Raw genomic sequence first — 26,155 nt, 5'->3', positions numbered from 1 at the left:
AAAGTTGCTTCTACTCCTATACCGCGTATACATATAATGCTGTAGTTGAACAGGTTCTCCAAACCAGTGTAAACAAGAGTTTTACAGAAGTTGTAATAAACAAATTGTACAGTTATTATTCAGCATGCAGTTGAATAAAATCACAATGGAAGCGTTTCTTCAACAAGAAATTGATTTTGGGTAAACGTTTTACTGAATACGTTAGACAACACCTTTGTGTTGCAGTTGTATAGGTTCTCCAAACCAGTGTAAACAAGGGTTTTATAAAAGTTGTGGTGAACACACTGTGCAATTATTATTCAACATGCAGCTGAACAAAATCAAAACGAAAGCGTTTCTTCAACTGGAAATTGTTACTTGGGACTAGTCTGTCATGCCGAAGCCGTCATTTCCCCTATATGTTTAGTATTACCATAGAGGTAACTCTAAGACTAGAAGGTCCCGAAATAACGTGCTCAACTTTTTGACTCAGCTCTGGTACTCTCTTCGGTCCCAAGCTAATCGATTCACCCCTCGAAACATAGGAAAAACCAATCACCCCTCATTTCATCTGTCAAACTTTCATAGCGAATCAAAACAAACATAATGTAGTACTAGAATTTCGACTAGAATGGGGTACGTTAATCGGTTTGCTTGGGACCAATAGGCTAGTCAAGTAGTGAGCCAATTTAAAATCGTTAGTTTCGTATAGAGTTCTCCAGATGCACAAAAGTGTGCGTGAGACCGCGCGCTACCTTTTTAAGTAGTTGTGATATCGCGATACCTTTTTGTTTCTTCTTCTTCTTTATTTTTATGTATGGATGTTGGATTTTAGTGTTCGTGAGATTGCGCTTGGAGATCTCTATTGATTGTTGGTATTACTTCTGCGTGAAGTCAACGATTTATATAGTTGAAGATGCTAATTTCGAATAACTGACTGAAGTGGTAATTTTTATACGATAGATGAGGAGGAGATGCCGTAATCTAAACGGAACTATCAATTCTATACTTTCGTGCTCAACTGTTTGGCTCAGCTCTGGTACCAACCGGTGGAAACTAACTATTTTAAATTGGCTCACTACTTGAATAGCCTATTGGTCCCAAGAACATCTATAAGCGTACCCCATTCTGTTCGAAATTCTAGTACTACACTATGTTTGTTTTGATTCGCTATGAAAGTTTGACAGATAAAATGAGGGGCTCATGGATTTTCCTATGTTTCGAGGGGTACATCGCGTAGCTTGGGATCGAAGATAGTACCAGAGCTGAGACGAAAAGTTGAGCACATTTCTTCGGGACCTTCTGGTCTTAGGTATATTCATCGATGTACTTGGGACCGATAGGCTAGTACAGTGTGAGCCAATCGTTAGTTTGATAACCGGTGCCTAAGAACTAAAGAATGCTCGTAAGAACGCAAGCCACCTTGAGAAGACATATTTGAGAATCGAGTTTTAGATGTTGAATTTGATGTTTACGAATTGAATTTAAGCCTTTAAACTAAATATATGTTTCTCTATTGAAATACAGCCGCCCAGAGCCCAAATAATCCATGCAGGGGCTTATTACGGATGTCATTTTACGGTGAAAACTTGTCACTTGTCGTCACGGTGCGAAGTGATTCCCATTTGATTTGTATGGCAATCACGGCTCTTATTCTAAGTATCACTTCATTATCTCCGTGTAGTGACACCCGTAATAAGGCCCGTAATCTTATTATTAGCACAGTCTGTATTTTTAGCTACAATTCACACTAGGGTGAAACACTGGAGCTAATGCCAAAACTGGCTCACCCACCTTATTGTAAAAGAAGATGAAAATTATCTATTAGAATCGCACACTGTACAACAAAGCCATTCCGCATCATTAATCGTACAAACAACCAATTGATATCGAAGGATGCTTACTGTCAAGTAACTGAAAAAGCTCGTTCAGCGTAAATGTCTGCGATAACCTGGATTTGATAGGATCCAAAGGAAGTGCATCGATCAGTGAGGCGTATAGCAGAGAGCAACCCTATGTCTGAAGCATGATTCGTTCTAGACCTCCGTCGCCCTACACCGGTTTCCAACGATCAAGTTGAAAAGATTAGAATCTAGCAAAGATAGCATTTCGATTTCCGCTTACGCGCTTCTTCTAAGCAGGTTTTGATGCGAGCTGTTCTCTTGGTTGTTCTGTGGTATAGCGCCGAGAGGAATACATACAAGTACCTACCAGTTCGTCGTGGTATGTGGTATCGAAAAGTGAAAGGAATATGTAGGATGAGTCACAGTATGGTTGGTTGCGTGAAATGATTCAGAAATTTTAAGCTGTAAAATTTAAACTTTCTCTCTGAAGATGAGTGCATTAGGGACTCAATGCTTTGCAAGTTCCTTTTTGATATGGTAATCGCTATGTGAGTGAATTCACTCACGTAGTGATTACGACATTTAAAAAAGTAAATAGCTCTCGGATTGGTAAGCAGCCAACGTGCGCTGTACGTTGATGCATCATAAAACATAAAACCAAGTTACTGACACACGGAGTCCAACTTAAGAAAATGTCCCCTATATGGTTGAGAACCTTCTCACACGCACATGCTAAATACTGAGATCTCATGAATGAATGGTGCACTCCGCTCTTTTCCAAATATGCTTGCCCGCCTGCTAAATTCAAATGTATAGAGGAAACGCTCTGCACATGTACCTAACCTACCTTTCCAATCTATCTGATGGTCTGCAAGCGCTTCTGGACTGCACAAAGCAAACCGGTTTACGAGCCGTTCCCACGAGAGCCACCCCAACCATGCCGAAGCCCAGAAGTCAGAAGCAGAGTAAGGTCCTTTCATACTTCAGTTCAGACAGAGTTGGTATAGCCTGGTATAGCAATAGCGTAGCGGCAGGCAGGTTGAACCACTTTATGAATCAGTTCGTATTCGGAATTCGATCGGCGCGGATCGTTGTGGACGTGGATTTTGATTGAGTTCGCTCAAAGCCGTTTTGTGTTGCGTTGCGGTGCTGGTGGTAGTGTTTTCTGCTGCAGCGAGAGTGGTGGAACACAAGAAATCCATTCGCGAGCGCTAATTGTTTTCCGCCATCCCGTTCACCTCAGCCTTGCGCGTGCACAACCTCTCGCGATTGGCTGGGTCGGTTATTATTGAAGCAGCTCGCAGTGATCTTTTATTTTTTGTACGGTGGTGTGCGGCTGCATTGTTGGCATTTGCAGTGCCAATCCCTCGAAAGTGGTGCAATACTTTTACTTTCAATATCGAGTGAAGAATTCTATCGAGAAGAATCGTTCCGGTGGTGGTCGACGAGCAGTGACCAGAAGTAGTTGCGTGTGCACGGGGCGTTATCAAATGTGTTGATCGATATCGGTTACAAGTCATCGAACATTGCGAGCTGCGCGGCATGAAAAATTCGACAATGAATCTGCGAAATTGGATTGTACTGGCCGTGTTGCTAGTGCTTTGTATCAACAATAATGGTCGAACCGTTGCAAGCGTAGGTGAGTTCAAAAGATTTGGAAGGAACCATGTACAACTTAAGCATTCCGTCAACAGACGGTGGTTGGCTGATCTACCGATGGTGGTGGATTCGCACAAGCGACGGAAACTTTCCAAAATTAAAATAACCGGCTGTTCAATAAATGAGTTGGATTGTGTGCCAGAAACCGGTCGGTAGGTGGCAGTTTCATAAAATATTCTTTGAACAACTCTTGCAGTCTCAGGTGCACCTAGGTGTGGCTCCCACAGGTTATACAAGATTTACACATATGTATGGAAGCATACATCAAGTACGTCACGCTAAATTTAGGGAATATTAATACCCACCCTCCCATCACGTTTTTCCTGTACCTAATCCATTGCTTGTCATACATTTGTAAACCCACCATTTTCCTTAGAATGTGACGTGCGTTCGGAAAAACGACAAGTGTGTTTGATTTTTGAAAAAAAAAAATTTTTTTATTCCCTTGATTTGTTTTCCGTCGATCTTGTTTTCCGTGCTGAGCACCAATGCTACCGACGCCAGGGAGGCAGCTCCCACACCCGGACCCTACCTATCGACCCATCAACTCATGAACCGGGGACCAACGGCTGTACTTCCCTTCCGAAGGAAGGCGTGATCAGAAATTTTATGCCTCATCAGAACATCCTGGCGGCGCCGACTGGGATTGAAGCCAGGCCTGCTTGGGTTAGAGGCAATCACGCTTACCACTACACCACCGGTGCCGCTAATTTTGAGAAGAATACATTTCACTTAATAATTCGTTAATCTTCATCGTAGAATTTCAAACCAAATTCAACCTTGTTTCAAATTTACTGTTTGTTTCACGGTTGAATGAGTTCACATCAAGAAGACTGGCAAATTTCCCAGAATCCAAGCGACAGATACAATAGCGCTGTGCTTGGGTGAAGGTGGAAGCAACGCATAGAAAAATGAGCAAACCTTTCTTCTGAGGATGTAATTTTTGCTATCAAATTCGTTCGAAGCATTTACCTTTGAGCGACAGAAGACGCGATTTTACCTGTCTCATAGCGTTTGTATGAGAAAATGCAAGAGTTGCCAGTCTTATTGATTTGTTGTCTTCGCTTAGATTCAATTGGGCGACTGTAGGTTACAGTTTTGACGACTTACTTTATTTTTACCCTTCTTACAAAGAAGGGTATAGATATCACTTGAAAAACCGACTATCGATCCGAGGCCCGGAGGGCCGAGTGTCATATACCATTCGACTAAGCTCGACGAGATCGGAACATGTCTGTGTGTGTGTGTATGTGTGTATGTGTGTGTGTATGTAACGAAATGAATGCGCTCACGTTTCTCAGCAACCGCTCAACCGATTTGGACAAACTCGACGCCAAATGATAGGTCTTGGGGTCTCATTGAACACTATCGAACGGTTTTGGAATCGGTGAACCGGTTCCGGAGATATAACCGGAATAAGATCCGGTGAATACGGGCCTTCACGCTGGATTTAACGGAAAACGTATCAAAACCATCATGCGACACATCAAATTACTACAGAATTCAAAAATAAGATCAATGCAAGTCGTGTTAAGTGTTCCAGACCACATTGGACACACTTGGACATGTTCCGGGTACCCCGGGGAAGTTGCTTGAATATGAATTGAATTAAAACCCATTGATGTGATTTTAAAATGCGATGATAAGGTGATTGGTAGCCTCACCAAATAGACTACACCCGGATATATTCCGGGTATCCCCAGACAGTGGCGTAGCGTCACTGGATGACACGGGGGTGGGGGGCTTGGTCACTGATAATGACAATAAAATAAATAAACTTGAATAAGTAAGAAGGGTCTGATCACACCATAGGTGGATAAATTCGGGTTTTTGTATTGGGACTCAACGCCATGAGCCCCTGGGTCTGCCTCTCCTGCGATGTCCTGCCAGATTTCAATCCATCGCTTGCTTGCAGATTTTGTTTCCATCCCTTCGTAGTATGTGGCTGATTTTTTACTTTAACTATTTATGTTTGTATTACTTCTGCGTTAAGTTAACGATTTTACATAGTTGAAGATGCCAAGTTTCAAATAACAGACTTAAAGTGGTCATTTTATACGATAGATGAGGAGATGAAAGTATAGAGTTGATAGATCCGTTAGAGTACGGCAGTGTGAAAATTGTATATAGAGAGTAGAAAGCGAGCAAAGACAACTTTGAGGAAGGTACGAATGGCCTTTATAGTCTCTCTTTACCAAACTTCCCAGTTGGAGAGGGATGGTGAGGGGTCAATAATTAAATCGAGCTCTCACGCATGATCTACGTGGTCACAATCAGTCACGGGAGACGATAGATTGCGGCTCAATTCGGCTTCTTCTGGTTGTATAGCCGACTCCATAGCATCGAGTAGTCCAAATCCAACTGCTCCTCTCATTCTCATTGCAGTCAGCCTATTGGAAACCCCTTGGAGAATGTTCAGAGCAAGTGAAACGTCTCTTTCTAGTTCTGCTGTTTCCTTTGTCCACCCATCGTTCGCTACGTTTGCCAAGACCATTCCACGGTGCGTGGACTGCAATCTTGCGGGCTCCAAGACAGCTGCCCATCTGAAGCACTTTGCCAGCTTTAGTGGAGGGGAACTAGTGTGCTGGTGCAGAAATAATGAATTTCACCCATTGGAACCAGGAACTATAGTGCCCTTCGATGTCTTGATGAGTAGAGCGTTATTCCACAGCAAGTGCTAAATCATCTCGTGTGGATTGGGCTCCTGAACGGTTCGGATTTTGAGGGGAAATCAACGTACGTTGTGGTTTTTGATGCTGCGCATTTGTCTCCACGTTCAATGAGTATACGTAGATGTAAATTTGAATTAAAGGTCTATTGATAGAAGTACCCAGGGGTGATACTGGATACCGAATAGGGTTAACTACCCCATTTCCGGCCTATTAAGCACAAACCGTACTTAGTCTTTCTTAATCTAGCGCAGTTTAGCACCAAACGGAATGTTATTATTACTGATGGCTTCCAAATTTATTTACCTTTCCGTACGTACCGTAAGATTTGATAAAAAGAAACCAATCGTTGAGATATTGTCAAAAGTCTAACACTGCTTCTTGACGCTAAACTCGGCCTAACGCATTGAAACGCCATTGAAACGCCAATGAATTCACTTCGGTCTATCGGATGAAGATAAAAATTGATTCGATCGGAGCGCTTCTTTTGTTTTTGGGAATAATGGGTGCAAACTTTCATATCACGCGTTCTCATTGGCTTCGTTCCTAGCTTATTAACTAAAGTATCGTACCAATCGCATAATTGACTTGTTAACTCTGAAATCATGGATTTATTTGAAGTTTTCTGCTCGATAGGCCCAAAATGGGCGATTAGGTCGAAATAGTTTTCTACCCTACAACTTCTTCTTTCATCGGGACGATTGAGTAGAACCAGTAGTGGAATGGGTCTGGGCTTCTTTTTTTTTAAATTCTGGATAGCTTTCAGAAAGGCTTTGCACAATCTAGTAGAGAACGGATCTTATTGGCAAAACCGTTATTTATGAGATCCACCACCCTGGCCTGCATGATCTTTGTTAATCGATTACAATTGGTCTTCAAGTTAGGCAGACCAGAACGCAGGTACTGCCTACGAATGGTGTGGTCAATATAGCCGTAGCCGATGGATGTGTCGACACAGTGTTGATATTGAGCCCACTTGACACGATGGTAGTTGCGCCGGGAAGCTTCGAATGGGTTCCCCGAGGTACCAACTTGGGCCACCACTGGATAGTGGTTTGAGCTGAGTTCTTGGTTAACCACAGGTTGCAGAAATGTTTCCCCAAGCTTGATGTTTGGCGTTCAGGACGCCAGCGATGATGAAATTTTCCCGCCGTTGTGTTAGCTTGACAATATCTCGTCGAAGGTCTGCTGCCGACTCGTCCCTGGTGTTGACTTGTTTGGGGCAGTAAGCCGCAACGATGGTGATGGGCCGATAGGAGTAGAAACTTCCACCCCTACGACTTCGATTATCTTCAGCTGGAAGTTGGTTTGATCCAGCCTCACAACCCAGAAATCGACAAGGTAGACGTTATTCTCGGCCTTCCGGTGCGTTTCGGTAATGATGGCGATATCGATGTTTCGTTCGTTGAGGTATTCAACGAAGTCGATGCTCTTGCTCTTGAGCGAGCAAGTGTTCCAATTGGCAATTTTGATGGCTTCACGGCCCATACTTATTGATGAGGGATACGGCAGCATGAAGCTGTTCTGTTCGGGTCCTGCAGGTTCGCTGGATCATGATGAGTTCTGTCACGAGTGTAACAAGTTCCGCCGTTGTAAGCAGAGTGTCCTGCGTTCTCGATCGTTGCTGCCACGATGCCCCGGAGGTGGAGAGGTGCTTCGGGATGCCGAGGTTGCCGACTGACGTTTTCCGGAGTGTCAGGCACCCCAGCTGTTGGCGGGACCGATGCAGCAGCAGTAAAACGGTTGTTGAGTTGAAGTGGTGGAAGCACCGGAATTTGGTGCCGTTGAGGGATGGCAGAAAAGTTCTGCGGCACCCTTCTGTGGCCAGGTTGATTCTTGGTAGAGGCTTTTTTTGCGAATATTAATTAATTCCGCTCACTTCGGGCATGTATTGCTGGTTGCCCGATGTGCTACACCACATTTGGGATCTGCGTCCTCCATTAGGTCGCATGCATCAGGTGCGTGCTGATTGCCACAATTGCTGCAGCGGTAGGCCATGTGGCAGTTTCTCGTTCCATGCCGGAACAGCATGCAGTTCGCGCATTGGGTGATGTCACAGTGGACTGGTTTGTATCGTTCCCAAATCACCACGTTGTGGAAAAGGGCCCGAGTGCTTTGAAGGTCCTTCAAACATGTTGAATTCCTTTCCAGGTGGATTATTTATCATGAAGGTTTTGATTGGCTTGAGTCCATAATGCTTTAATTCGACAGTGAGCATGCATAAGGGCCTATACGCGATGATCGATTCTCTTCATCGATTTTCTCTTTTGTTAATAACTCGCTAGATTTAACGTTTCTCGGTACGTTTGCTATTGCTTTTGATAGCTAATACAACTTGTTACAACTCTGCATTGAACAAATTCTAGAAAATTGTTTCGCTTAGCTGTAGCAATGCAAAGAGAAATTCGATGAAGAGAATCGATCATCGCGTATACGCCCTTATGAATGCTCACTGTCGAATTCATCCGACAGTGTGACTGTTTCCATGTCATGAAGTCCACGCAAGACCGCCTAGAGTGGCTTGGTCGCCTCAATATCGTGGGAGAAATACTCCACAATTTTCTGCTTCAGCAACACCTCGACGGCCTTGTAGTGGTTTATCGCTGTGACCATCCGCTTGATGGGCTTGATGCCTTCAGTGCACAGGTGCATGATACACTTGAGACCTTTACCGATGTACAAGTCGATTTCTCCAGCAAGCCTTTCGGGACTCCTTTTACGAAGAACGGTGAAACTTTCTCCTTCTTTTCCACCTTCGATTCATTGCCGTTTTCTAGGATGGCGTAACGATTGTTCCCCAACAGCTTCTTCGATGCCAATTGACCACTGGCGGTGTCCGATCGGGATCGTTCCCCGGCCGGAATAGCAGTCGCGTCAACACGCGGTGGTTTCCCCATGCTAGGGTCGCGCAATGCTTCACCAAAAACCGCGAAAAAATAGCGCGAACACTATCGCAACGAACTAGCGAACAACTCGTGAGAGCGAGTAAAAACCGAACTGTACTGCTTGACGGTCAAGCAGAGAATGATTTTATTTAAAAACCTGGCACATTATTTTAATTTGTTCCACCACGTAAACACCAATCAATGACGTCAGGGAAGCGACTCCAACTGAACCCTAAATATCGAACCAATGTGTTGATGGGCTTTGCTTCCCTTCCGAAGAAAAATGTGACCAGAAATTTTTCGCCTCTGAAAATCCAAACGACTTTGGTTGCCAATAAACCCAAGCTAACTGGGGTGAGAAAACAGTCATGCTTAGGGGTTGTTCATAAACTACGTAGACAGTTTATGGGGGGGGGGGGGGGGGGGTTTGACAATTATCCACGGACCATACAAATTTTAAAATTTTTGTATGGGCGATTGTCTACGTCAAGAATCCCAAAAAACTGTCTAAGTAGTTAATGAACAGCCAGGAGGGGCAATGTTTTTTCTTTGGTGCATTTAATTTGGGTATGGGGGAGTACTCCAAAGTGCGTGGTGGATGGTGCTGTCCACCCACCACTGTTTTTCTACTGTTCAATTTAACAAATTTTATTTATTTTTTGCTCCGGTTGTGGTTTATCTTCTTCAATGCAAACTGCTTTTAGACAGCCAATGAAAATTAGTTCAATTTTTTTCAAATTTTGACCTAAATGCCAAGATCATTAAAAAGGTTTAAAAAATATGTACCGATTCAAACAAATGCGCACAAAACTATTTTGACAAGTGGGTACAGGATTGATAACGGAATGACGACTTGTGCGAAGGATTGAGCATGTCAACCCTGTCCCAAAGTACCGCCACTCTGGGTGACAGAAAATGATGCCAAACATTCAACATGTTTTAAAGATGATTTAAAGAACAAACCCGAATTTATTGCGGTAACAAATGATTAGAAATTTTCAGAGAAGATTCTTAGATGAATTTTTAGTACGACAACAATAGACCAAGGTTCAATGGCAAACTAATACCCACTTTTCAATTAGGGAATCCAAAATCTGTCTTTAAACTTTGTACAGTTGCAAAAAAGTCCATCCTCAGAATTCCTTGAGGTTCTTTTCGAAATTTTTACAACTCTATGAGTTCTGTTGAAATTCTTCTCAGAAGTCCTCTGGAATTATTTTTAGAACTCTCCTTGACTTTTACTCAGAACATCTTGGAACTGAAATTCCCTTAGAGTTTCAGAAGGATTTTTTTAGTATTATCCAGAATAATTCGCTGAATGAGCTAGAAATTATCGGTATTCCCTTGAAATTTTCCTCAAAATCCCTTTCGAATTAAATCAATATTTAATTTTCTCGGTATTCTTTTCGGAATTATCTTGGAACTATCTCGTTAGGATTCACTAAAAATTATTCGCAGGATTTTCTTGGAGTACTCCCCAGAAATCCTTTAGAACTGTCCTCAGAATTCAATATCCTTGAGGTTCTTCTCGGATTTTTTTAGAACTCTCCTAAGAGCTTTATGGAAATTCTGCTTAGAAGTCCACTGGAATTATATTTAGAACTATTCATATTTTTTCTCAGAACACCTTGACACTGAAATTCCTTTAGAGTTCCAGAAATTTTTCCCGGAATGAGCTTAATCCCTTTGGAATTTCACTTAAAATTTGTTTTTTTTCGGTATTCTTTTCGAAATTATCTTGGAACTATCTGCAGGATGCACTAGAAATTTTCCGCAGAATTTTCTATGAATTCTCCCCAGATATATTTTGGAACTGTCCTAAGAATTCAATATCCTTGAGGTTCTTCTCGGAATATTTTGGAACTTTTTTTTTCTCAGAACACCTTGGAACTGAAATTCCCCTAAAGTTTCAGATGAATTTCCTCTGTATTCTCCAGAAATTCTTCCCAGAATGAGCTTGAAATTTTCCTCAACATCCCTTTGGAATTTTATTCAAAATTTGATTTTCTCAGTATTCTTTTCAAAATTATCCTGGAACTAATTGCAGAATTCGCTAGAAATTATTCGCAGAATTTTCATGGAATCATCCCCAGAAATCTTTTCTTTCCTCAGAATTCACTGTCCTCAGAATTCAATACCCTTGAGGTTCTTCTCGGAAGTCAAGTTTAAGTTGTCCGTTGTAGTTTTTTCTACCAGAAATGTTCAATAAAGCTTGCCCCTCCATTCACCAGAACTGTGCAATTTTTACATCAGGAATTCTCAATTCAGTTTGCCCCTCCATGCAGCAGATTGTTGGAAATCTTACACCTATTCAAACTTGCCCCCAGAAAATGTTACACCTGAAAATTTCAATTGACCAGAACGATGCAAATTTTCCACCGTTAATGTTCAATAAAGATTGCTTCTCTAATCTTCTGATTAGTGCAGAGTTCTTTTTTTCATTTTCCACCAGACATTTTCAATATAGCTTGCTTCTAATATCATCAGAATGTTGCAGGTTTTCCACCAAATAAAACTTGCCCCTATTTTCAGATTTTTCATCATAAATGTTCAGTAAAGCAGCTTCCCTCCAATCATCAGAATGGTGCAAATTTTGCACCAGAAATTATTATTAAAGTTTGTTTCTCTATTCAGCAGAAGGATGCAAATTTAAGACCAAAATTTTTTCGAAAAGCTTGCTCATCCGTTCACCAAAACGGTGCAGATTTCCACCAGAAATTTTCAATATAGCTTAATTTTCAATAAAGCTTGTGCCTTCATTTGCCAGACCAGTGCAAGTTTTCCACCAGAAATTTTCTGTTCATTTTATTTATCAGAGCGATGTAAATTTTGCACCAGACATTTTCAATAAAGCATGCTCCTCCATTCACCAGAATGGTGCACCAAAAATTGTCAGTGAAGTTTGTTTCAACATGCACCTTTGTGGTGAAATTTTCAGACTTTGCCTCTTCATGCACCAGAATGGTGCAAATTTTTCACCATAAATTTTCAATGAAGCTTGCATTCATCAGAACGTTGCAAATTATGCACCGGAATATGAATAAACCTTGCTTCTACATTAGAGTGATGCAAAATTTGAAATTTTCGCTCCACAATACTTAAACGATTCCAAATCGGATCCTGACTAACCTCTCAAAATTTGAACCCATTTGGTGAGAAACTGAGGTGGCACCAACCATTTAAAGTTTGTATGGGAATTATTATGGTAAAACTAAGATTTTTGTTCATGTCTGTCTAATAATTCACCATATCGGTCTGCTTCAAAAGCTTTCATATGTTCTTGTAGGAAATTTTCCCAGCTACAACTTTGCTGAAAACCACTTTTTTGATTAAATGCAAGGATCGAAAGTTATCAATGGTTCAATGCGCTGATGTCTTATGATCATGCTCAATCAACTGCTCAGCAGGCAACATTGGTGTTTCTGGGGCGTTGAATAGGACACAAAAATCACGGCTACTAGGTATGTCTCACTGCAAAATACAGTGTTGCCTACAGAGCAGCTGCTTGATCATGTCATAAGGTTACCAATCTCTTAAATAATTAATAACTTTTTCCAGTCTCGTTTTACATAGAAACAATCTTCAGCAAAGTTGTAGCTGAGAAAATTTTCTATAAGAGTGGCTATCGAACTGTTTCGCAGCTTAATATGGAAAAAGACTAGAAGGCAATGAACAAAAAGTTTAGATTTCCCATATTAATTTACATGTGAACTTCAAATGGCTTGTGCGAAGTCTGTTTCTAACCAAATGAGTTGTAACTTTGGGAGGCTAATCAGGACCCGATTTGAAACCATTTAAGCACTGTGGAGCGAAAAAGTCAAATTTGGCATCAGTCTATTCTACATTCACCACAGTGTTGCAAACTTTCCACCAGAAATTTTCAGTTAAATTTGCCCCTTAGCGTGATTCATTTTTTTCACCAGAATTATGCATTTTGATTAGATGCCCCACCTTGATAATATGTTTACACCAGAAATATTAAATAAAAAGCTTTTTCTTCGATTTACCACCACGAAGGTGAATTTTTTCAACCTTAAATTTACCCTCCTCTTTAAGCCCAATTTACCCTCCCAGTTTACACCAGCAATTTTTCGTATGTGCAATTTTTTGACCAAAAAATTTAATTGAAGTTTGTCCCTTCATGTACCTTTGTGGTGCAATTTGCAGGCACCATCTCAAAGGCATTGACGCAATAAAAGGTTTTCAGTGCCTTTATATTATGAAATGAAGTTATTTTACCTTCAAATCAAGTTATCAGAAATCAAGTTATTTTATATCATAATTTTGTAAATGTGGAAATAAAAATCTTATTTATAAATAGGAGGGGCAATTTTGCCCCACCCTGTGCACGCCAGTAGAACAGCCCCTTATCAGTTCAACGTCTAAACCTGACACCTTTTTTCAATTTGGAAAGGGGCATCAGATTGCCCTCACTTCGCCTCTGGGGTGAGCTATCAGTTTCGATAAATTGATAATTGAAGCCTTTGTTTACAAAAGCACTTACGTTGATTTGACTATTTGCCCGAGTAATGTATTGATTTGATAAAAAGATAGCAATTGTGACATAAATTGTAGAATGTCTAAATTATACATCAATATCCAGATTATAGGACGGACCCTTTAATAATCCCTCCTTTACAGCGTAAATCAAAATTAAGCTCATCATTCTAATCCACCATTCCTAAACCATAGTTGAAGTCTTTCGTTGTTACCCATCTCTTCAAACTTATCGCCCCTAGATCCACTTTTTTTTTATAATGGCGTGCGTCGTCGTGATGCCCTCGTTTAGGAACATCAAGCATGAAGCAAATTTGCTATAAGAAGCCCGAGGGGAACCGCTCCTTGAAGAGACTTGTGCTGCGCTGCGGTTGGTGATAATTGTACCACACTCGCAGCAGAAACAGGAAACAGACATAATTCTAGCCGGGCAGTTCAAGGTTAAGCAGCAGAGCTCATTTTAATCATCATCACCCCAACGGGAGTGTGAACCATCCAACAACGATGAACGACCTAGCGCGACTATCCAAGATGGGGGAGATAGCGACGAAGACGCATGTTTATAACTGGTGGTTGTTGTTATTCTGGAAGATATACCTAGGGCTCATTCGTTCCCAAGAACAGGTTCAACGCTCCCGACTCTGTGGGGACCATTATTAGGAAAGTTTTCTATCGAGCTTCGGGGTCCGGGTTAGAATGGATCAAAGCAGACATGAGATAATTATGATTTTTACGACATCGTTTCGGATCGGTTGCGAAGAGGTTTCTAGAAAAATTAAAAGCATTTATAGAAAAGGAAATAGTTCCAATGAAGTGTAGGGGAAGTTGGCCACAATTGATCCCCCCTATTATCTCGATGTCCAGAAAGGTATTTTTTTTCGGAAAAGTTGCCACAACGTTTTGTCTAGACGGAAGATTATGGTTATGGTGACATTTGAATCAGTTTGTGGAACGTAAATATTTTTGAGAGCAGTTCTTATGTTTTCAGTCACACCCAAAGACTTTTTTAGGCAACCTGATTTTTTTTAAATAATCTGTTGGATTTTCAATCAAAACATAATCAGGTTACGCCATCTTGACTACACTATCACTATAACACTATCTACAGATCCTGCTTATATGGATGGTCCCGTATTCAGCAAAGTTGTTGAGATGGACAAAGCCTATTTTATGATAATGGGTTTAGCAAGCATGCATGCATGAGCATGCATGATTGACCGCCCACGGTTGCTGCTTTGTTATTACCAGATCAGCTGCAATTACACAGAGAACCAACAGATGATGTTTGGGACTAACATTCATCCTCAATGTGTAAAAACTGGAGATCTAATATTTAACAATACCAGCGCCGGCCGTGTACGAATGCAGGTCAACTAGGGAATGGGAAGGAATGTGTTGACGTGGTACTCGCTGTGAAGGAAACCGAGAAATCCTCTGCGCTTCTACGAGAAATCACTGGGATGTTGGAGATGTGGGGAAAGGTTGCACGCACACGCAGGGATCGTTTTTTGGTAGAACGATTATAATACACAAACACACACACACACACGCGCGCGCACTCATCCAATTTCTATTTTTAGATCAGGACCCACACTGAGGTAAGTGATGCGATCGGTGTTAAAGAAGAATTTGTTTTCATTAAAAACTAGTGGGTATAGCATAAGGCAAAGTGAACAATTGCAAGGAAGGGGACGGGCCTGGGATTGAACACCCGATCTTCTGCTCAGTAAGCAGAAACGGTAACCACTGAGCTACCGAGCCTCGTCAATTTTTTTTTTATGATAATGGGTTTAGCTCAGAATTAACACACCAGGTGGTGCTAGTACCGAATTGTATTTTATTTTCTCCGCCGAGTATTTCTACACTGAACCAATATGACATATTCCTGTTATGTGGAAGTCTAATAAATTTGCGCTATAAGATAATCCAATGAAAATTATATGATTGAAAATGAGTCAGGTAAATTCTATATGAATATCTGATACATTTACAATGCTGATAATTTGGTAACTTTTATATGATCGTCATATAAATCGGTCAAATTAAATGAAAATAGGTCATATAGGTCATAATTAACTGAAATGGATTTGAAACCCATAAGCATAAGCTTTACTTTTCACCACAATATAATATATGTGTCATAAATCAATCGAGGTAAAGTTTATGTGAAAATCACATGAAATTTTCTTCTTCTTTTGACACATATATTTAATCGATTTCTAAAAATAAATCGAAAATAAACATCAGGCAGTGGCTTTCACAGTTGTTTCTTTTTTATTGTAGCTGATTTGGGATATATTTTAGTGAGCAATATTCATCATGATAACAGGTATATTTACTGAATTTTCTCATAGTGCAAACTTATATGATTTTCCATTAGTTTCTAGATGTATGTTCCTACCCACAGTTTTTCACCATGAAATATATCAGACAATATTCATATACATACCTATCGCTAACCACGTTCAAAGCAAAGTTTTATCAAGTACTAAGTATTTGAAATTACGATATAAATCATTCCATATCGCAGTCATAGTTTTTAAGTGATAATCCGATGGAATCTATCAATCATCACATAGAATGCATAAATCTGCTGACATTGCTATACAGGGTGCGTGACGAATTTTTGCAGTAAATTTCAAATAGTAATTCTCATGCTTGTGCATCATGATTTAGATATATTTGGCAGCACTGGATAGGTTATACTGTTAGGTGTAAGATTTAAACAAACAATGTTCAGTAAACGTAAAGATGTCGAAACCGAGGGGAACGACTCTATCTACGCTGCAGGAAAAATTGTGTTGTGCTGTGGCTAGCTGCTCGCACACTGAGTAGATAGAAAGAAGATTGATGACGATTCTGAAGATTTCTTGCAAAAAGATGATGCACGATGCATGTAGATGCAAGAAATGCAAGAAGATTTTTCGAAGATTGATTCGCTATTGTGCGATTTTTTGAGCATCTAGAATTGGGATTTAGATGTGTCACCCCCCTCGGTCGAAACAAGAGAGCAATCTGTCAGCCCTTGTCGCTTTGTTGCGCGCCGGAGTATGCATGAAAGAAATAATTCGGTCGGTAAAACAGAAACTGAAAGAACAGTGTATAATATTAAAAAAGGCTTGGGAAAGTGATAAGACGGAGCACCTGCTCATACTGCTAATAAAGCACAGAAATGACTTACGGAAAATATTTCGTAAATTTGGGAGGAAGAAATTTGGCCCCCAAGCAGTCCCGATATCAATCCGTTGGATTATTTTGTATAGGGCGTCGTCCAACGGGATACCAATAGAACCCCTCACACCACACTTAAGTCGCTAAAAGCTAAAATCAAGGCAGTGATGACATCTATGGATCGAAACATTTTAAAACGTACATACTGCAGTTTCCGGAAGCGTCTAACTACAGTCGTCGAAAGGGAAGGCAATTTTTTTGAATAAATTTACTTACAACTTCCATATGTTGCGAAAGAAAATAAATCGCACAAAATTCATTGCTAGAATAACTAACTGGTGTATTTTTTTTCTCAAATATGCCATTTACTGCAAAAATTCGTCACGCACCCTGTATTATAAGATGGATCCAATAAACGGTACATGTAGATTTGTTTCAGTGTAATAAAGACGAGGGGAAAAATCAAACACAAACTAAAGGGTGTATTCGATAAAAATGGCACACCGAAAATCTTCTGTAACTGAACAACCTGAAAATTCGAGTGAATTTTATTCATAGAGTATTACTTACACACCTTATCTAGCTCGGTAAAATCTCCAACAGCCGATTACCTCGGCATTTACTTTTGCTGATATCTCAGCAAAATCTTATTTGTTAGCTGAGTCTCGGCAATTGTTTTACTGAATCTCAGCAAAATAAATTGCAGAACTACTCGGCTGTTGAAATCTCGGCCGAAAAATTTAAGTGTGTACATCTGTCAAGTTTCATTGATATTCTTACAGTCGTTCCAGTCATGTAGTCGAAACAAGAAATTGTCAGTGAAAAAATGTTGTACACTTACAATCAAAATCCGGAGGCGTCCAACCGATGGATCGCTAAAAAGCTTGAAATTGCAAATACAACTGACTGTGTTTCGTGTGATAAGAACCTGCAAAGAGCGTCTGAGTGCCCGAAGGAAGGAAGGGAGTGGTCATAAAAGTGGTCCAATGCACAGTATAATGGCCAGGAAAGTGGTGCTTACGTCAAGGCCGACTTCCGTCACCTTCCTGAACAAGAATATTTCCTCATCTGGCAGGTAAATGGTGAAATAATCGCTCCCTTCCATTCGAAAACCCGGTAAACCCGCGTCGGATTCTAACTCGTACCGTCCCATCGCGATGCTGTCCTAGTAGCAGCTGTCATCCACAACTGTAATTTTATATACCTGACAATCTATCAGATTTCATCGTACTTCACCTTTTGGCTGTATCCCGTATTGGCTGAACGTATTTTTCAGAACCACAATTAAATTATGGACAGAAGTAAATAAATGAGGTACACAGCAAAAAAATAATTTTGATATCACGTCAAAGTGGATGCACTACAATCATAGAGGTAACTCTAAGACCACTGGGTCCCGAAGAAAATCATTATTATTTTTGGCTCACTCAGTACTAGAACAACGGTCCCAAGCAGTCCCAAGCTATTTCACTCACCCCTGCATGTTATGCATGAATCCACACACCCCTGATGTTATCTGTTAACTTTCATAGCGAATCAAAACAAACATAGTGTAGTAACAGAATTTCAACTAGAATAGGGTACGTTAATCGTTTGCTTGGGACCAATAGGCTACTAAAGTGGTGAGCCAATTTAAAATCGTTAGTTTCGTATTGATTGTTGATTGTAGTGCATCCACTTTGATGTGATATCAAAATTATTTTTTTGCTGTGTAGTTATGATTTCAAAGAATGAGAATCCAGCCAAAAACATGTGAAAAATAACATAAAAATATTATTGTGCCATCAGCGTGAAGGAATTCAAGAAAAAATAAAAATATGTATATGAAATAGCATTGATTTTTCACCAGAAAAGCTTAAAACTACCTCTCACTCATCTGGCCATATCTCAAAAAAAAAAAAATTGTCCAAATCATTTGCCCTTGGAAACACATAAAGTAGAGTTTTCCAAAGTGTGGTGAAAATTTGAGTCCAAAATATTAAGAAACAAAAAATCCCGCGCATGGTGAAAATAGGTCATTTTTTGACAATTTGGACACCTTCCAGTTATCAGTATGTTTACTGTAGTTACTATAACAAAACCAAAACGTTTTTACACTTATAAGAATCTACATTAAAAAACCTTCAAGTTGACGTTCTAAGATCACGAATAGCTTATTTGGTTGTGGATCTCTTCTGAAAGTTGAAATTTTTAAAAATCTCGAAAATCCAGGGTTGTAGCCCAGAAGGATCTAGGCACATTAGAGCAAAATCAAAAATTTCAGAATTTCAAAATAAGCATTTTGGCCAAGTTTGGCTCAAATCGGTGACATCGACCACAGGTGGGGTACCCACTTGAGCTAGAATGACCCATATGTGATATATTTTTTGTGTATCCCCTGTTTCCAAGTTTGGTTACAAGATTACAACTCTGGAGAGCATTTTGTGTGGTCGTTGGGAGCGTGTGGTTCTGAATATGGCGATGAGGATGCAAAGTATTACGCAATTCTATCCTCCCTATTCGCACGCTCCCGATGATCGGAGGCAAATGCCACTTCGACTTGTTTCGTCTACTTACTACTCTCTGACGACTGTGCTGGGGAAGCAGCATATGCATGTAAGTAATTGGTGGATTTGTTAGTTAATTCGACGCTTTTGGACAATGCTAGACATGTACCAGTTTTTCAATAGTTTCTTGTTGAAAATCAACATTTGGAAGCATTATTTTCGATGCGTAGCCATATTTCTGATCGATTGGTGATAAAATTATTGAAATTGGACCAGGGGCAGTTGAGTTATTAACGTTCAAAATCTTTCATAATTTGTTACATGTTCCATTTCGTAGTCATACGTCAAAACTGAACGATAATGAATGATTTCTTTTGACCTATTTTGACCATAATACCTACATCATACGTTCCATCCACTTTTCCAAATTTCGAACTTACTATCAATGGAACAGCGCCATCAATGAGAAAAAATAGCCTCGACTTAATGGTGAAAACTATTTTTGTAGTTCTTTAAAAAATCTACTCTAACTATTTTCTTACATGAACTATGAGGCCCTGAAAAGGGCCGTTTTGTTACTTGGTTGTTGGTGATAATGATGCGTAGAATACATCCATGGCTGGGACTGTCTGCGTGTTCAGTGACGGCATCACGGATCACATTTTCTCGGCACACCTTCAGCACACCTCGGGTTTCCTCGTACATGACGACTCCTTTACCAAATCCTTGCCATCCTGTCCACGACTGAATACGCAGCTGCCTACACGTCATCATCATCTTCCAAAGCCTGCCTACCATCGGTCCTTTTCAGGGCCACCAACATTTTCCAAAAGAGTTAATTTTCTGAACATGTCCCAACTAAAATTCGTATCAAAAGGTTCTTTTCAGGGCAATCATACCCGAGCAAAGTCCAGCATCAAAATGAAAGCATATTGAAATCAAGTTTTGATATCAACATCAAACTGAAGTCCTAATTTGATTTCAGTTTATGCAATTGACAAATTTTGTTTTCATTTTGCTGTACATTTGCTCTTCAAAAATATGTTGTTGCGGGTTTGATTCCATTACCTTAGCATAACATCAAATTGAATACTTGTTTTGTTATCAACAGGAAAAATTAATGTCAAATTTAGTTTTCAGTTTGCTTTCACTGATAGCAGAAATAGTTTTCAATGTGATGTCACAGGAAGATTTGTTTGCTCTCAATTTTGATATTTTAACCGTTAAAACGACCAAAACGACAGCAACCTGAGCAATCATTATCAGCGAAATCACAACATCAAATATTTAATATATCATACCACGTAGTCCTACGTAGTCCATCATTGCGTACAACCACCAATCAATACGAAACTAACAATTTTAAATTGGCTCACCACTTTAGTAGCCTATTGGTCCCAAGCAAACTATTAACGTACCCTATTCTAGTTGAAATTCTATTACTACACTATGTTTGTTTTGATTCGCTATGAAAGTTTGACAGATAACATCAGGGGTGTGTGGATTCATGCAGAACATGCAGGGGTGAGTGAAATAGCTTGGGGCTGCTTGGGACCGTTGTTCTGGTACTGAGTGAGCCAAAAATAATAATGATTTTCTTCGGGACCCAGTGGTCTTAGAATTACCTCTATGGTACAACCCCATTGGGCTGTCTCTTGTAGTTTTTCTAGGAAGCATCATCCTGCACAGTTACAGCCACAAACGAAGTGACAGACGACTTTCTCCGAAGAAATTAATTAAAATAATGTGGTTCTCTGTAATAGAATTTTAGTCCACCTTCCGCCCCTCACCGCCAGGTTCGCTAGTATTTTTGCTTTGAATTAATTCAAGTTGGTTTTGTGTGCAATGATCTGGCAACCCTCGTTCTCGCTCACGTTGACATGGTGCTGTTTTCTCACTCATCGAAGGAAATTTTGATTAGAGTGAGAAAGTAAGGAACAATCAGCGCGGGAACTGTGTGCGTTACTGTAGGTGCGGCAGAAGGAATGTTGACAACTCTTTCGTTCTCACGATGTTCTTACGTATGATCCAACGTTACGTCACACTAGATTATGCATAAGAACGTCGTGATAATGAAAGTGCTAACTTGTTTCCTTCTGCCTCACCACAGCACTTGCGATTCTCCGTCGGTTTCAGGTGCATTATTTGTGTCATAGAGATTGCTGACGTTTATCTTACGCACACTACGTCACGTATACGTATACGCAAAATGTTTTCATCGGGATCATACTTTAGCAATCTGCACCAGTCCAAACACTAGAAGTTTTGGAAGGTTCTCCCTCAGTACCTGAAAGCAGCGTGATACCAGCTGACATTCGCTTAATGTGGGTAGAGAAATCCGGAACATTTTCTCACTTTTGAGCATCAACGTCAACCCGGTTTCGAATCGCATTCCCACTTGAGGTGGCACCGTTGGCAGTAATCCACTGCGCCGTTGGGAAATACCTGACTAGTGCTGAAAAATTCACCGTCTAAGGAACGTCACCATTAAAATTAAATCAACCTAATTTTCTTCGCTGTAACGTACTCCGGATCAGACTTGCTGGTGGACCGTTTTCGTGGGACGGTTTTCGACCCGAAAAGCTACAATTTGAACAGTTTTTCAAAAGATTTCTGGCAGGCGTCTTGGGACGCACGATCTCCTGTCCCACCGAGGCATCCGTTAGCGTGTCCGTGTCGGAATGGATGAACTCTTTGATCGACTGCAATTCTACCATCGATTTTCGGCACTGCTTTTTTGGTTAAATTCACACGATAGTTGAAATCGAACACGGTCGACGATCCGGCGGAGGATGCTTTGTCTTCATTGTCCGAAGAAGTCAACGATTTGATACGACCGGTTTGGCTCGAGGCAATTTTTCGACGGAAGTTCCTCGTGGCAGTGGAATCTTCTTGATCAGTTCATCCAGACTGATTTCTTCGCCATTCGAAGAAACGAACGAGGAAGAACTAGACGAAGACGTGGACAGCCGTCGCTTCGACGTTGGTTTCTTTCGTTTAGAAACCAGATCGGAATCACTGTCGTCACTGTCTTTTGTGGTTCGTCTTTTCTGAGATTTGCGTTTGGTCGTTGATGCAACTGACTCTTCAGAATCTGAATCATCCGATTTAATATGACGTCTGCCACGAGATCAACCCCTAGAACTCCCCTCTCTGCTACTGGCTTCCGCACGTCAAGCTGCTTCCGCTCTTCGGGAAGCCTCGGCTAGCTTCAAACAATCGGAAGACAAAAGGTGCAAACATAGTTCTTCGAGGGAACCTCCATGCACTGATCGTAGCGACAAGTCGAACTGCACGTTGCACACAGGATCATATCCCAACGCTTGCAATCGTAATCTCGCCCATACCGACAGCGACACGCTTCAGCGTCACACTCCGAAGGACGTTCCAACTGATCGTTGAATGCATTCGGTTCAGGCTCCCACGAGGCATCCCTGGAACAAATAAAATAAAATATTCAGTATTCAAATACCCACCTCTGCTTCACTTACTTTTCCGGAATATAAATGCCACGCTGCTGCATCTGCTGACTAAAGTCGTCCTTTTTGTTGCACAAAGGGCACTTGAAAAAGTACCCCGCCGATTGGGCAAACTGTGCCATGCAGCTCCGATGGAACCAGACATTCTGACAGCACGAATCGATTCCAGCTTCCTGTACGGTCCCATCTCATCGTAGCAAATCCCACAGGCTTCGGTCCCGGATTATTTCACCTTACCCACCAGCGCTACGTGCTTATCGCACCACGACTGGAACGTATCCACGTAATGCGACAGGCACTCATTCTGCATCCCACAAAGCATCTGAAATGAACGGAAGCACTTCTTCGTGCAACACAAAACGTTCGCATACCGTTCCTTGGGGCCCATGCATTAATTATGTCACGCTAAATCGAAGAATACCTAATGCATTGCTTGTCACAAAATCTTAGACCCCCCCCCCCTAGAGCGTGACATAATATATGCATCAACCCTTGCAGATGTAACACTTTTGTCCGCGCATACGAGCTTCCTCATTTCTGATGTCCTCCTTCATGAATCCGAAGATTCCCTCCTCGTCTTCAGGTAACAAGGTACACGTAGCAGGTATAATGACTAGTTTTGCCACGTATAGTAGACCAGTCCAGAATAGTGCATCGTACCGCAATCATGCTCAAACGCTTGACATACAGCATCTCTAGCCGTAATAAATTTAAAAAAAAATCGGTTTCATCCGATCCTCCTCCATTCTCACCTCCAGCACGTCGATCGCCTCTTTGATTCGATGGATCTCGGCATGATTTTGGAGTAAATTTTCCTCCTTTAGATCGCCCTCGTCGAGAGCTTCCGGTTCCGCTACGGAGTAACGAATGCATACCGAGGATGGCCGCAAAAAAAATTATAATAAAATAACGAAATTACAATGAATTTTACGGTTGAATTTTGGGCACATTAAAAATTTATTATTAAATTATTGGAAAGGAGAAATAATAAATTTCGTTTTTAACGATAATTATCAATGAAAATTAATTTGATGAGATCAAATTTGTTCGACAAAAATCAATTTTTTTATTGTTAAGATGCTTAGCATAACAAGCCCCCTTTTTTATTGTACATTTCTCATATACCATGATTTTCGTTGTGATTTTATGGTAGGGGTAAGAGGGGCATAGTGAACAAGTGGGGCATAGTGAGCATCCCATGCCTCAGCTTGGTCTTCCGGCCGTTCGGAACAAATTGGTTCGTGGTAGCCTTATACATTTTATGAATAATCAGCAATGGAAATTTGCCAAAAGGTATAAGGGGATTTTTATCAGTGCTGGCATCGGTAGCATTGGTGCTCAGTACGGAAAACCAGATCGACAAAAAACAAATCAAAGGAAAAAAAAAAGAAATGAGATTAACAGAACTTTATCTGTACAAGTTCAGAAAAAGTTTCATATTTTTGAATTTCCTGCAGAGTTTTAAACTTTTTTCGAACAGTCCGCAATTCAAAAACAAGACAAAAGCGTGACATCAAATCCTATGTCCCGATCGATTCGTACAAAAGTTTCAATGCGCCGCCTGTTCGGAAAGGATTCCCCGTGACATGAGCGAGCGTCACTACGCGAAGCATGCCGGCCATACCTATCGGGTTGATATCGATCCAGTGATCGATCTGTACGACGAAACTACTGCCACGGCGATTGTAATCCGCTCCATGAAAGTGCAGCGGCAAGTGACGATCTACTGCAACAAATGCAACGTGCCTAAGAAATCGGCTTTCAGATTAGTATTCCACCGGTTGGTTTGGCAAACACGACCAGTACTCGCACTGTCTGGTTCTGCAGAATAATAAGAAGAAACTGGAGCAGACAAAACTGATATCCGGCAGCTTGGGTGGATCCTTCCAGTTCCGCTACGGAGGAGTGAATGTATACCAGCATACCGAGTATGGCCGGGTTCTGTTTGGCGTCCAACAACGATGTCTATGTCTTCTCGGTCGCGAATGACTGTGACTTAGGCTTCTAGCACGGACTGAAGAAATCTGTAGCAACAATTGCAACAAGCGCGAGTCATTGACAGCTCAACATCGTTTACTTGTAAGCAAATGTTAACCCGATGTGTTCATCCCTAATCATTTTGGCCTATCGTCTTTCATTATACAAAAGAAGCGAATAATGACATGCTGTTTGACAACAGGCTCTCCCTTTCAATTTTCGTTAGAGAAAAAGAGATAACAGGCGGTACCCCCTAGTTTAATCTAGTACATATGAGTAGATAGTGTTGCCGTGAGGTACACTCGAAAATTGTAAATGTAAGTGCGTCAAATCAAATTTCGAGCCGCTCCGTCTGTCACTTCGTTTGTGGTTACAGCTATTTAGGTGTCTGGTTCGATTCCAAATGCACATGGGGAAAACTCGATCGGTCTGAACTCAGGGCAATTCGGAGGATTAATCTCTTTGGCGACGAAATTAACATTGTTTGCTATATCCGCCAAAACATAACGTTGGTCTTATGTTGCCGAATGAAAAAAACAAAAATCCGCTTTTTCAGACACTCCTTAATGTAAACCTTCGACGTCATGGTGTGAGATGTGATGAAAACCTTGGTTTTAAGGCCACAACTGCAGATTCCTTGCCAAATCATTAGTTTCCGAGCAAACTTATTAGCAAAAATAAATTTATACCTGAAAGGGACATCCCCACGACCAGTTGTTAGGTAAAATTTTCGTTCGGGGATTTGTTTATAATCCATTTTGACATATGTTTCGTCATCCATTAAAATACAGCCATCAAATTTCGTCAAAACTCGTTCGTATAGTAATCGTGCTCGCTTTTTGGCCACTAAATTTTGTTTCAGGGAGCGATTCGGATGTTTACTGGCACAAAAAGACTTATATCACAAACGAAGTGACAGACGACTTTCTCCGAAGAAAATAATTAAAATAATGTGGTTCTCAGTAATAGAATTTTAGTCCACCTTCCGCCCCTCACCGCCAGGTTCGTTAGTATTTTTGTTTTGAATTAATTCAAGTTGGTTTTGTGTGCAATGATCTGGCAACTCGCGTTCTCGCTCGCGTTGACGGGGAGCTGTTTTCTCACTCATCGAAGGAAATTTTGATTAGAGTGAGAAAGTAAGGAACAGTCAGCGCGGGAACCATGTGCGTTACTATAGGTGCGGCAGAAGGAATGTAGTCGACACTTTCGTTCTCATGGTGTTCTTACGCATGATCCAACGTTTCGTCACACTAGATTATGCATAAGAACGTCGTGATAATGAAAGTGCTGACTTGTTTCCTTCTGCCTGACCAATCACATTGATCACAGCACTTGCGATTCTCCGTCGGTTTCAGGTGCATTATTTGTGTCATAGTGATTGCTGACGTTTATCGTACGCACACTACGTCACGTATACGTATACGCAAAATGTTTTCATCGGGAAAAAAAAAATTTCATAGCGGAAAATTTTCCCGATGAAAACAAATCACTGACACAATCATACTTTAG

At 40.9% G+C, this 26,155-nt stretch overlaps 1 protein-coding gene across 1 annotated transcript in view; it reads left to right on the top strand.

Annotated features, from left to right (window-relative positions):
- Window positions 1–2,948: 2,948 nt before the first annotated feature.
- Window positions 2,949–26,155, top strand: part of Cht2 (Chitinase 2) — a 38,539-nt gene continuing 15,332 nt past the window's right edge. Inside the window, exon 1 of the mRNA XM_065231851.1 lies at window positions 2,949–3,462. Coding sequence (XP_065087923.1) covers window positions 3,366–3,462 — 97 coding nt within the window. The 5' untranslated portion in view covers window positions 2,949–3,365. The remainder of the gene's footprint in view (window positions 3,463–26,155) is intronic.

The sequence above is a fragment of the Ochlerotatus camptorhynchus genome, unplaced genomic scaffold (genome assembly GCF_037179485.1).
Source record: "Ochlerotatus camptorhynchus isolate MF236.1 unplaced genomic scaffold, CSIRO-AGI_Acam_v1.1 ptg000361l, whole genome shotgun sequence".
NCBI lineage: Eukaryota > Metazoa > Arthropoda > Insecta > Diptera > Culicidae > Ochlerotatus > Ochlerotatus camptorhynchus.
The sequence above is the reverse complement of the archived record's forward strand: the minus strand, read 5'-3'. Positions and strand labels throughout refer to the sequence as shown.